The 12,205-nt window shown below is 40.6% G+C and overlaps 1 protein-coding gene across 4 annotated transcripts in view; it reads left to right on the top strand.

Annotated features, from left to right (window-relative positions):
• Window positions 1–12,205, top strand: part of LIMS1 (LIM zinc finger domain containing 1) — a 148,387-nt gene that overhangs the window by 81,282 nt on the left and 54,900 nt on the right. Inside the window, exon 1 of one of the 4 annotated variants that reach the window (XM_025353814.1) lies at window positions 2,302–2,516. The exons of the other annotated variants lie outside the window; for them this stretch is intronic. Within the exon in view, the coding sequence (XP_025209599.1) occupies window positions 2,410–2,516 (107 nt within the window). The 5' untranslated portion in view covers window positions 2,302–2,409. Of the gene's footprint in view, window positions 1–2,301; window positions 2,517–12,205 lie in introns of those variants that run through there. 4 annotated transcript variants of the gene reach the window in all.

The following is a 12,205-nucleotide window of genomic DNA, read 5'->3' as shown; positions in this document are numbered from 1 at the left end:
CTGAAGTTCCTGTTTGTCAGTACAGCCATTTTAAAAGTCAGAGGGCAAGAATTGTTTCAGCTCGTTTGTTTTATGGCTTGGTAACTAACTGTCCCTGTTACCGCTCTTCCCCGCCCTGTCCCACCCCTGCACATCCTTTTAACACTAGTCTCATCAAATACAGGATTCATCCTACACAGTTAGGTGTTTCCTGTCTGGTTAACCTTTAGTAGTCACCAAGTTCTTTTCCCTTGTCAGCAAGCTGCATTAATTTTTAAAAACTCTTTTAAAAAGAAAGCAATTATTTACATTTCCTATGGAGACAGGTCATATTTAATGTTGGGATTTCTGTATTTGCAACGAATATACAATTGATTTATGTTTTATTCATTAGGTGTCTATTCTGTATTGATGGTGAGGGGAAAACAAGGAAGATTAGTGGTTATTTCTGTTCTTTTTTTTTTTAACTTGTCTTGATTTTTAAAAACGAAGGCTGGGCACGGTGGCACACGCCCGTAATCCCAGCAATTTGGGAGGCCGAGGCAGGTGGATCACTTGAGGCCAGGAGTTCCAGAGTAGCCTGGCCAACATGGCAAAACCCCATCTCTACTGGGCATGGTGGCACAAACCTGTAATCCCAGCTACTGGGGAGGCTGAGGCACGAGAATCATTTGAACCTGGGAGGCGGAGGTTGCAGTGAGCCGAGATTGTGCCGCCGCACTTTAGCCTGGGTGACAGGGGGAGACTCTGTCTCAAAAAAAAAAAAAAAAAAAAGAATTGGATACTTTAGGAGGTCTAAATTAAAATGTTTCTATTACTGTAAACTAAGTTGTTTGGTATTTAAATCTTCTAAATTCTATTTGATTTTGAGTGGCAATATATTCAAAGTTCAGAAGGTAGAGTGGTATGTAGTGGAAATGCTTCCTTCTGCTGCTATCCTCCCAGGTCCCTCAGAAGCAGCCAATATTACCAGTGTTTTGTGTGCCATTCCAGAGATAGATATAACTGTCAACCGATTTTTTAAAACGTGTTTCATCACTCATTAAATCTAGTGTAGTGACAAAAATGATAAATTTTGTCCCTGCATCTTTAAAAGCATGTGCTGTGTTCGAATGGCAATTATGAAAATCACTTGTTTTTCCTGGGGCCTTGAACCTAGTGTAACAAATGGAAGCCCTCAGGGGAACTAGCATCTATGTCCTGAGTGAAGGAGTAAGATGTAGACTCCCTTTCCTGTGGGTTGCCTTCATTTTTGTATGTATAGTGCAGATTCTCTCAAAGATGGGAATATATTAACTCTCTAACTCTTGGTGTAAAAATAGTATCAGACCCATTTCTGTGTGCTCTTGTCGAGAAGATTCTAAAGGAAAAGAGGCTGGTATAAATTGCCCAGAGAGAAATTCCTAGAACCATGCAGTCATACTACTGGCTAAGAGCTTGCTGGGAGGTAGCCTGTGTTTGTGGTGTGGTCCTATGTTCCCAGCGGGACTGAAGTGGATTGGAGGGCCGCACTGTGCCTGCTGTGGGGTAGCATCACTTTGAGCTGGATGACACTTGCCCCAAACCTGCCCTCTATTGTCAACATCCCCACACCCAAAACCTTCCTAAACATTGTCACTTTCCAAGGTCAGATGTACAGATAAATATAGGGTACATAGGACCCATTCCACCTTAAAGGCAACAGCATTGTGTCATCCGGGGTGGCCTGCACTGCAAGAGGGCATTATTCACAGCCAGTAATTACAGATTCGGAAAATCACTGAATGAAGGAAGAAACCGTCTTCCTTTCAGTTATGAATTTTTTAGTAATATTTAATGAGGGGTGGGTGGACCAAAGAAACTTCCTTCCCTTCTGTAGAGGATTTGGAGTAGAGTGGTAAGGGGGAGGAATTGGACTGCTTCCCTTTAGAATTCTGCCCCTCCTCTCCTTTTTAAGGAGAATTGTCCCTAAGGAGCTCACTGTAACCAGGCAGTTCTTTAAACTGACAACTGCCTGTGAAGTGTTAATGGATTTCCTGGGAAATAAAACAGCAGGACCCTTCTTTAGTGACTACCTTACTGGAGCTTTTTAGCCCAATTTTAGTTCAGAGTGGTCCTGGCAAGGTTTATAAAGGAATTGGTGTGATTATTCATAACAATTAAGTTTTTCTTATTAATAAACAAGTAAGTAACCTACCTTCTTGGTCACCGACTCCCCCCTTCCCAAGGTGCAAGGCCCAGAGATAAGGCAAGTTGTGCCTTGCTAAGGAGGGTGTGTACCAACCAGTGAGAAACAGGAAGCTGTGCTTCAGCAGCCTGGCCTGCCTGGAGGTTTCTAAGGCTGAGTCAGGTGTGCTGAGGTCCCTCGGCAAGGGATATTGCTTTCCCCTGGCAGCCACACTGCTGAGCATAAATGCTTAAAGTGTCAGCAATTGATGTGTGGAGAGAAGTATGACTGCATTACAGCTTAAAGAGCTTTCACATTCAGGTCTCTACAGGAGGAGACGAGATCGTCCCGATAGTTTGAGAGTAAATGGATTACCGGAGGAAGAGCTAAGGTGAGTGCAAAGTCATGGTTGGCTAAAGGTCAAGGCATCTAATCTAGTAAGTGCAGTGGGGATTCATGCCTAAGTGGATGCAGCATTGGGAAGTACTCATTGAAAAGTAACCTTCTAGTCTGTAATTAAAGACTGAACACAATATCAAAATTGTACTGATTGGAACTGTGCAAAACCAGAACACTTGCCCATTTCTTCACAAATCCTTTAAGTTGTTTTACCTCTTCTCCAAACCTGCAGTGTTGTTATGTCTTTAAAAATTATATACTCACCAGAGTAATATTTTAAATTGAAAACGATTAATTTTTCCCCTTATTTTAAAGAGAGTTTTCTTTGGCTGATTGGAACATGTTTTTGTCTGCGTTTTGATGAAGGGGGGTAGCTTGTGGTGGTTTGGGGTTGGGGGAGGGGTGTCATGGGGATTGTTGCTGAAATGGTGTAACAAAGGAATGCAGTGGAACTATTGAATGTAGCCTAGGAAGGAAGGACATCAAAAATCTGGAAACCTTTTTAACTAAAAAGGTTAGAGTTCTTGGCTTTCAAACTGAATTTCCCTAAAACAACACAATTTTAGTTTTGTGTTGCAACTACTGAAAATTTATTTTAGATGTGAGGTTCTGAAAGCCTCTACAACATTAAGCCTATGTGTTAAAATCCCGCGTTAACTGAAGGGTTTAGATTTTCTCTGTTCCTAGGATGTTCCTGTTTTACTGATGACAGAAGGCTGCAGTAAAGAGAGACTTCCTTTTTTTACGTTACATTTACTGTTTAGTACTTTAATTTGGAGGTCTTGATTTAAGTGCGTGAATATACTAATTAGATGGCAGGAAGATTATCTATACTTTGTGTACCATTGTTCTTTTTCCTACACTCACTTCCAGAGTTTATTTTAAATTATCTATTTATATGTAGCAAGGACAGATTGACAAGCTTAAAAATTCTCTATTAAATTTGTATTTGTCATAGACAGCTATACTACAGGAACTGTAATTTGCTAAAGACATATTTATTTTAAAATTGTTGACTCACCAGTTTTTGAAGAGGGTAACATTAAAGGACTATTATTGACACTAACATTATTAGAGTTTATTGCCTACTATGTCAAGTGTCTCTTAGTTACATTTAATGTATTAACTTTGAATTGACTGGATTAAACAATTTAAAAGTCTCAGAGTTTAAATTGTTATGAATTTTATATGTGAGGTTAGTGAAAATATTGAGCTCTATATTGCTAACCAGAGACAATTGGAAGTGACCTCCGAAACCAACGTTTATTGGTAGACTCCAGTCTACAATGGATCCAAGAGTGAAGTTATCTATCGAAAACAGTTTTAATTTCAGATTTTGGGGTTTGGAGGAATTTCCTTTTTTAAAAAAATTAAGTTATATAAAGTAATATTCTAAACCAACCTTTTCTTTATTTTCAGACAATAGCCAAAGTACCCATGAATAAAATAACATAAATGCCAAGGAGGTAGTTATTTACATATATTTACATAGTTACAATGTTCTTTCAAACAACTAGTTGTTGTTGTTATTTTTTGCTTAGAATTTAATTAAAAGAGGAAGAGTAATTCTTAAGTATTGCCTAATTGTTTAAAGAGAAATATTTTGTCACCCATTCTGGTGATGCAGGTACCTGGTGATGGATGGGACTTTTGTTTCTGCCACTTTTGTCCCTTAATGTAGAGAAAACGATCATTTTCCTTATTTAGAAGCATAGGTTAGCCAAGAAAGGTAAACCATTGTCTGTTTATCCCTGGATTTTTTTTTTTAAATCAGCTTAGAAAGGTAATTTTTTTTTTTACCCTATTTATACTAAGCCTGTTTTCAGGATTAAATGAGGTTTCTGAGCTAATAGGAATCAGAGAGAATAAGGACTTTGAAGGTAGGTACACCGAAGTTTCAGTGTCACTCAGCTGGACAAGTTGTATAATCTTTTTAAGCCTTGGTTTATTTTTTTAAAATGAGAATAAAAGTAACTACTGTTATTGAACATTATTTACTCTCTTACAGAATTCAAACTACCAATTCAGCGAGGTGGGTGGCATTGTTGTCTTGCGAATAGTGCCATACAGTTAATTCATTGTTTAATTTTTATTGAGTGCCTACTGTTTGCAAAGTAAAGATACAGTAATGAATAAGACACAGGCCTCGCCATAGGAACACCCACCTAGGTTTGTGCATATTGAATATGACCACAGATTTTCTCTCCATGAGCAGTTATTTGATTTTGAATACATGGGCTATCAAACATCTTTTATTCTGTCGCAAGTATTGCATAAGACCCGTTCCAACTCTCATTCCTTCTTACTCACGTGTTCATTTCTTGTTATGTTTGTGGACTCTTAACAGAAAACTTCCAGAGACTAAAATTGGCCATGGCCACTGCCAGAAAACATTTTTTTCTCTTAAAGTTTAAATAAAAGGCTGTGCTCTGAAACATGCGAGGCAGGTGCTTAAAGAGCACTGTAATACACCTGAAAATAGTTCTGGCTTCAAACTTGAAATTGTTCAAAACTGAAGCAGGTAAAAGGTGGCATGACAAACACTGGGCTTCCTAGACTTTTGTTTTAAAGCATTAAATATGACTTGAAGCTGACTTTATTCACATACTTTGTACAGTGGAGCATTGCCCACTGCGTTTGGGGGTTACAGTTAGAGTGAAGTGACACAAGTGACATGCTCGTTCCGGTGGGTCGGAAGCCCCAGACCTTCACAAGGCATTGACCCTTTTTTCCCTGAAGTTTTTGGTGTCCCAAAATAACATCTAAGATAAACCCACGTACATATACTTACTCCTTTAGCTGTTCTATCTTTTAAATTATGTTGTAGTCAAACATAGTTGTTTTTTGAGGATACCTGAATGACAAACACACCTGAGAAATTCCTGCCCTTTAAAAATTCTCAAAGTCACTTTTTCTCTGCCTCAGATGGAAGGGATCTATAAATAACTGATTAGAAACAGTGCAAAATTCAAGTTTCTCCTGGTTGGGTTCAAAACAGCTTAATATAGGGGCTGGTGGCTGGATGCAGTGGCTCACGCCTATAATCCCAGCACTTTGGGAGGCCAATGCAGGTGGATCACTTGAGGTCAGAAGTTCAAGACCAGTCTGGCCAACATAGTGAAACCCCATCTCTACTAAAAATACAAAAATTAGCTGGGCTTGGTGGCACGCGCCTGTAGTCGCAGCTACTGTGGAGGCTGAGGCAGGAGAATTGCTTGAACCCAGGAGACAGAGGTTGCAGTGAGCCGAGATTGCACCACCGCACTGTAGTCTGGGTGACCGAGCAAGACTATGTCTCTAAATAAATAAATAAATAAAAATATGGGGCTGGTAGGCCGGGCACGGTGGCTCACGCCTGTAATCCCAACACTTTGGGAGGCTGAGGCGGATGGATCACCTGAGCTCAGGAGTTCAAGACCACTCTGGGCAACATGGTGAAACCCCATCTCTACTAAAATATAAAAAATTAGCCAGGTGTAGAGGTGCACACCTATAGTCCCAGCTACTGTGGATGCTAAGGCACGAGAATTGCTTGAGCCTGGAAAGCAGAGGTTGCAGTGAGCCGAGATCATGCCGTTGCACTGCAGCTTGGGCTACAGGGTGAGACTCTGTCTCAAACAAACAAAAAAAATATATATATAGGGGCAGGTGAACTATGACCCTCAGGCCAAATCTGGCCTGCTGCCTTTTGTGTATGGCCTATAAGCTCAGGATGGATTTTACGTTTTTGAATGGTTGAAAATAAAAATATTTTTCACGTGTGAAATACATGAAATTCAAATTTCAGTGTCCACAAATGAAGTTTTACTGGAACACAGCCATGCTTATTTGTGTGTGTTGCCTGTGGTGGTTTTGTGACACAGACCAATGTGGCCCACAAAGACAACAATTTATTTACCTTCAGGCCCTTCACGGAAAACCTGGGCTGACCCTGGTCTAGTGCTGAGATAAGAACTCCTAGAGCTCTCCCTTTTCCCTGTTCCTTCAGCCATGCTTCTGCCCTCCTCATGCCCTCACCTCCCAGTTAGGTTTATCTTGCCTGGATAAAATCAGGGCTACGTCAGCCATTTGAAAAGAATATGAATCCAAAAAAAAACAAACAAACAAACAAAATGCAGTTTGAAATTTGTATCCCTAATAGTTTAGGAGTAAAGTGAAAATGTGAAGTTGCCACACTGCAGCAGTGAGCTCTTGGCTTCTTAGACCTCCTTTTCCTCCTTTCCTGCAGCGTTGACCTTGAAGTAGTACCCTTCTGATTCCTGGATGGATCACGTTAACCAAGAATGGAAGTGCAAAGAAATGTAACCTTTACTTTCTGGTTATAGAATAAACCTTCCAAGCTCGTATTTTTATAGATATAGCATGTAAAATCATTTTTAAGTGGCGGGAATGTCCTTGCTTTGGTTTGAGAGTGAAAACTCAGATCATGTATTCCTGACTAGTACATTACCATTAATTGAACCCCTGTGATAGGCCAGGCACTGCATTAAATAAGGGCTTTTTTGTGTGTGGGCCCACAACTTCTCATGATCCCGTTTAAGGGAGAAAGAACTGAAGACTATAAAGCTGGTCATCGTTATGAAACCAGTTTCTGTCCTTGATTCAAATAAGTTAGTGCCTAGAGTTCAGTCAACGCTGGAGTAGCTCAGCCTGGGCTGTGTGTTTCTTGCTTACGTCTTTTGCAGTTCGCCGATCACTTTTCGGCCCAACTTTTAACTGAAAAATTATGTTTGCATTTTAGTTTTAGAAATGTAGTCTGTTAGACAATAGGGATAAAATTGCAGTTTTGTTATCATCTTATTATGTGATATTATCTGTTCTTATTATTTGATGGTTCAGTGAGGGCACGTTTAGTCTGCCTAACAATGAGCAAACACATGGGACAATTAATAAGAAATTAATTGAATTTTCTCTTTGCTGTAGCAAAGAGAAAAACCACTTGCTAGTGTTGCTTTTTAAAAGTTAATAGTGTTTTCTCCTATATGTTTGATTGTAACCTGCAAATACTTACATTGTAATAACTGGTTTTACAGGTCCCCTCTTCACCCCCTCTCACCTCCCTCCCCCATATAATAGAGAGGGGATTCTCCAAGGCGAGAGACTTTACCATATTTCCTGTGCGTCTAGCACCTACCGAGGTTCAGAATCTGTCTCTCATTGAATGAGTTAAGGAATGAGAAACTGAACTGGCCTAAAGCTACCTCTTTTATTCTACATTAAACTCTTTACACTCTACTTTTGAAGTCTTAATTATTAACTTTTTATGTATGTACAGTATCACACTGAGAGAAGACTAAGAGAGGGATGCATCTACCAGAGTATAGATCATGATTATTTTGCTTTTCTCTTTCAGTAGTTCTGGAAAGCTTAGTTTCCGAAGGGAAATATATTTTTCAGTCATCTAAAATATTTCTGTATATAGTCATGTGCTGCCTAAAACGTTTCAGTCAACGAGAGACTACAGACATGACATTGGTCTCTTAAGATTATAGGGAAGTTGCCCTATGCAGATGTACCATTTTAATCTTTTAAGCCATATTTTTACTTTACTATACTATAATATTTTTAGCTATTTTATATGTATACTTAATCCATTGTGTTACAGTTGCCTACAGTATTCAGTACCGTCCTGTGCTGTACAGGTTTGTGGCCTTGGAACAACAGGCTATACCGCATAGCCTAGGCATGTAATAGGCTGTACTGTCCAGGGTTATGTATGTTTATGTGAACATTTATATATTTATGATGTTCACACATGACTAAATCACCTGACGATGCATTTCTCAGATCATATCCTTGTTATTAAGCAATGTATGACTATAGTAGAGGGAGTTTATGCTGAAATTAAAAATAGCAGTGTTGATGCTTAAAAATCAGGTCTGTTAAAGGAATGATAAGAAGTAAAAAGTTAATGAATAATGATCCCTTTCTGGTTTTTTTTTTTTGCACTGCTATAAGAGACATTTAGGAATGAACCAACCTCCACTTTAACAGAATCAATCTGTAATTTTGTTGTCAGTACACATCAAATTATCTAAATTATTTATTGTGACAATTAAATTCCAAAATATTAATAATTTGGTTGCTTTCCTGTTGGTTTTTTTTTTTTTTTTTTTTTGAGACGGAGTCTTGCTCTGTCGCCCAGGCTGGAGTGCAGTGGCGTGATCTCGGCTCACTGCAAGCTCCACCTCCCGGGCTCACGCCATTCTCCTGCCTCAGCCTCCCGAGCAGCTGGGACTACAGGCGCCCGCCACCACGCCCGGCTAATTTTTTGTATTTTTAGTAGAGATGGGGTTTCACCGTGGTCTCGATCTCCTGACCTTGTGATCCGCCCACCTCGGCCTCCCAAAGTGCTGGGATTACAGGCGTGAGCCACCGCGCCCGGCCCTCCTGTTGGTTTTTTAAAAAGCAAACAAAATCTTGAAGTCTCAGGTATAAATTACTTATAAAAGTCAGAAAAGACAGTTGTCCAAAACTTGTGCTTTACCTACCTGACTTTGGATAGATGTTATTAAAAGGAAACAGTACTATTTATTCTACATGTGTATATCTTAGAGACACAGCAATGTCTGTGCTACCCAGTGGCTATTCTGTGACTAAAACAAACTTTAGAAGTGAATATTTTCTTACTTTAAAAAAATCTTTTAGAAATAATGATTAAATATGTTTCACATAAATATGAACCTCCTTATGTTTTTTTAAATGCTTATATCTGTTTCCTAGGGCTGTCATCACCAAGTACCATAAACTGTGTAGCTTCAAACTACAGAAATTTGTTGTCTTAGAGTTCGGGACACCAGAAGTCAGAAACCAGCATGTCAGCAGGGCCATGCCCACTCTGAACCCTGAAGGGAGATGCTTCCTTGCCTTTCCAAGCACTGGGCTTTGCCTGCAGTGCTGAGTGTTCCTGACTTGCAGGTGCCTTGCTCCTGTTTCTGCCCTTGTGGTCATAAGGCCATCTTCTCAGTGTGTCTGTCTTCACCACAGCTCTGGTCACTTTCCCTTGACTTCTTGGTTTGACAGCAGTAATACTTTCTTCTTAAAATTTTCTCCTCCCTTGTCTCCTCAGCCCTGCCTTTTCCTAGTTTTCCTGCTAGTTACTTCTTTTCAATTTTTCCCTTGTCTTTTGGTGTCTCCCATAGCTCTTCAGTATGTATGGGTCAGATACCGTCCATGTGCAGTCACTGTCAAATGAGGCCAGGAGTCATTTCTAGCTGTCACTTAGTGACTAGCACCAGTTTAAACTAGGGATTTCCAGTTAATATTTGTGAATCAATAAATGAATGAAATGAGCTATGAAAGCAATTTATTGGATCATTTATTGAATAGGCAGTGAAATCAAAATATAGTATTTGGATTTTTCTTTACAAACTAAACTTAAAGCCATTAAAAAGGTAATACAATATAACATAAGTAGAGATTTTGAAGACAAGATTGTGACTGTACCTCCTTTCAAACCCCTCCAAAGTAAAGCACTTGTTATCTAGGTAGAGGAGTGCAGAGTATGTTTTAATGTATTTTAAAATGTGAAAAGGCATTTCAGTCCATTAATTTTTTTTTTTTTTTTTTAAGACGGGGTCTTGCTCTGTTTCCTAGGTTGGAGCGCAGTGGCATCATCTTGGCTCACTGTAGCCTTCGCCTCCCAGGTTCAAGCAATTCTCCCACCTCAGCCTCCCGAGTAGCTAGGATTAGAGGTGAACCACCACATCCGGCTAATTTTTGTATTTTTAGTAGAGACGGGGTTTCACCATGTTGACCAGGCTGGTCTCGAACTCCTGACCTCAGTGAGCCACCCTCCTTGGCCTCCCAAAGTGCTGGGATTACAGGCATGAGCCACTGCACCCAGCCTCAGTGCATTAGCTTTTGAAGATAAATATAACAGTAATGAGTTTTATGAAGGTTTTTGTTGTTTTTTTCTGAGACAGGGTCTTGCTCTCTCACCCAGGCTGGAGTGCAGTGGCACGATCTTTGCTCCCGGGCTCGAGCAATCTTCAGCCTTCTGAGTAGCTGGGACTGCATTAAAGTATTTTTTTAAAAAGCAGAATGCTTCTTTGACCGTATGTGCTTAAAGCAATATCGATAGGTTTGGTGTCCCTCATAAGCAGCTGTGCAATTCAACAGAAACGTATTGCCATCACCTTTGTCTGTCTCTGTGGCCATCCGCTATTATAGCTGTTTAAAGGAAGACAGTGTGGTGTGGTATTGGGAGGAAATGGAACATTTTATTGCCAGAATTCTAATTGATTAGAGATAATGAGAATGAAAAAATGACAGTGTTATAGGGAAGAAGTATTCATATGCATGGAACTAGAAACGGATCACAACTTAAATTTTGGCTTCTAATTTGTAATGTTTCAGCCATGTTTGGGTGGAAAGAAGATGTATAGGATTGTTTCCAAAAAAGTTTCTTGTTTATGAATGAACCTAGGATGGTCTTCAGAGATGTATATAAAGAAAGAGAGGAGACAGAGACTGAAATTGACTCTTTCAACTCTAGTGAGTTAACTTTCACTCATAATAGAAATAGCTAGAGGTTGGATTATTTCAGAAAGCCAGTTTTTAGAGCTTCTGATTGTCACAAGAACAGATGAAAAAATGCAAATATCAGTTATATAGAAGACTTTCCATTTGAGACTCCAGAAAAGGTGTGGGTGGTTACTGTGTGTGTTTGACATTGCATCCTTTAATTAGCTTGTTTAGCATGTGAGGAAGTGGAACTTTACCTTGGGCCTCTCTGAAGCCCAGTTTCCTCCAAATATAAAAAGAAAGGGTTGGTCCATTCAGAAGCTTTAAAGAGTCATTTTTTCCCCAGACAGGATTTCCCTGTGGATTGTGGTGTTTGAAACAAAGTCAGCGATTCTCCATGGAGGTGATGTGAGGAGAGAAGGCTATGTGGCCTAGACTGCAGATTCCGTTCCTGAGGCCCTTCCTTTGTCCCGTGGCAGCTGCAGAGGCGTCTCGGTTTAGGAGATCAAGATTTGAAAACCAGGGGAAGGCCAGGCTCAATGGCTCATTCCTGTAATCCCAGCACTCTGGGAGGCCAAGGCGGGTGGATCCCTTGAGTCCAGGAGTTCAAGACCAGACTGGGGCCGGGCGCGGTGGCTCAAGCCTGTAATCCCAGCACTTTGGGAGGCCGAGGCGGGCGGATCACGAGGTCAGGAGATCGAGACCATCCTGGCTAACATGGTGAAACCCCGTCTCTACTAAAAATACAAAAAACTAGCCGGGCGTGGTGGCGGGCGCCTGTAGTCCCAGCTACTCGGAGGCTGAGGCAGGAGAATGGCCTGAACCTGGGAGGCGGAGCTTGCAGTGAGCCGAGATCGCGCCACTGCACTCCAGCCTGGGTGACACAGCGCGAGACTCCGTCTCAAAAAAAAAAAAGACCAGACTGGGCAACATGGCGAAACCACGTTTCCACAAAAAATACAAAAATCAGCCAAGTGTGGTGGCATGCACCTGTAGTCCTGGCAACTTAGGGGGCTGAGGCTGGAGGATTGCTTGAGCCTGGGAGGTTGAGACTATAGTGAGGTGAGATCACTCCATTGTACTTCAGCCTGGGCAACAGAGTGAGACCCTGTCTCAAAAAAAAAGAGAAAAGAAAAAGAAAACCAGAACACAGCCTGCCTCACTGAAAAGTGTGATTTTTAAAAATAGTAGAATTCAGGCATCCCTCTACTGAGC

The sequence above is a fragment of the Theropithecus gelada genome, chromosome 13 (assembly GCF_003255815.1).
Source record: "Theropithecus gelada isolate Dixy chromosome 13, Tgel_1.0, whole genome shotgun sequence".
Taxonomy (NCBI): domain Eukaryota; kingdom Metazoa; phylum Chordata; class Mammalia; order Primates; family Cercopithecidae; genus Theropithecus; species Theropithecus gelada.
This window is presented reverse-complemented; position numbering and strand designations above follow the sequence as displayed.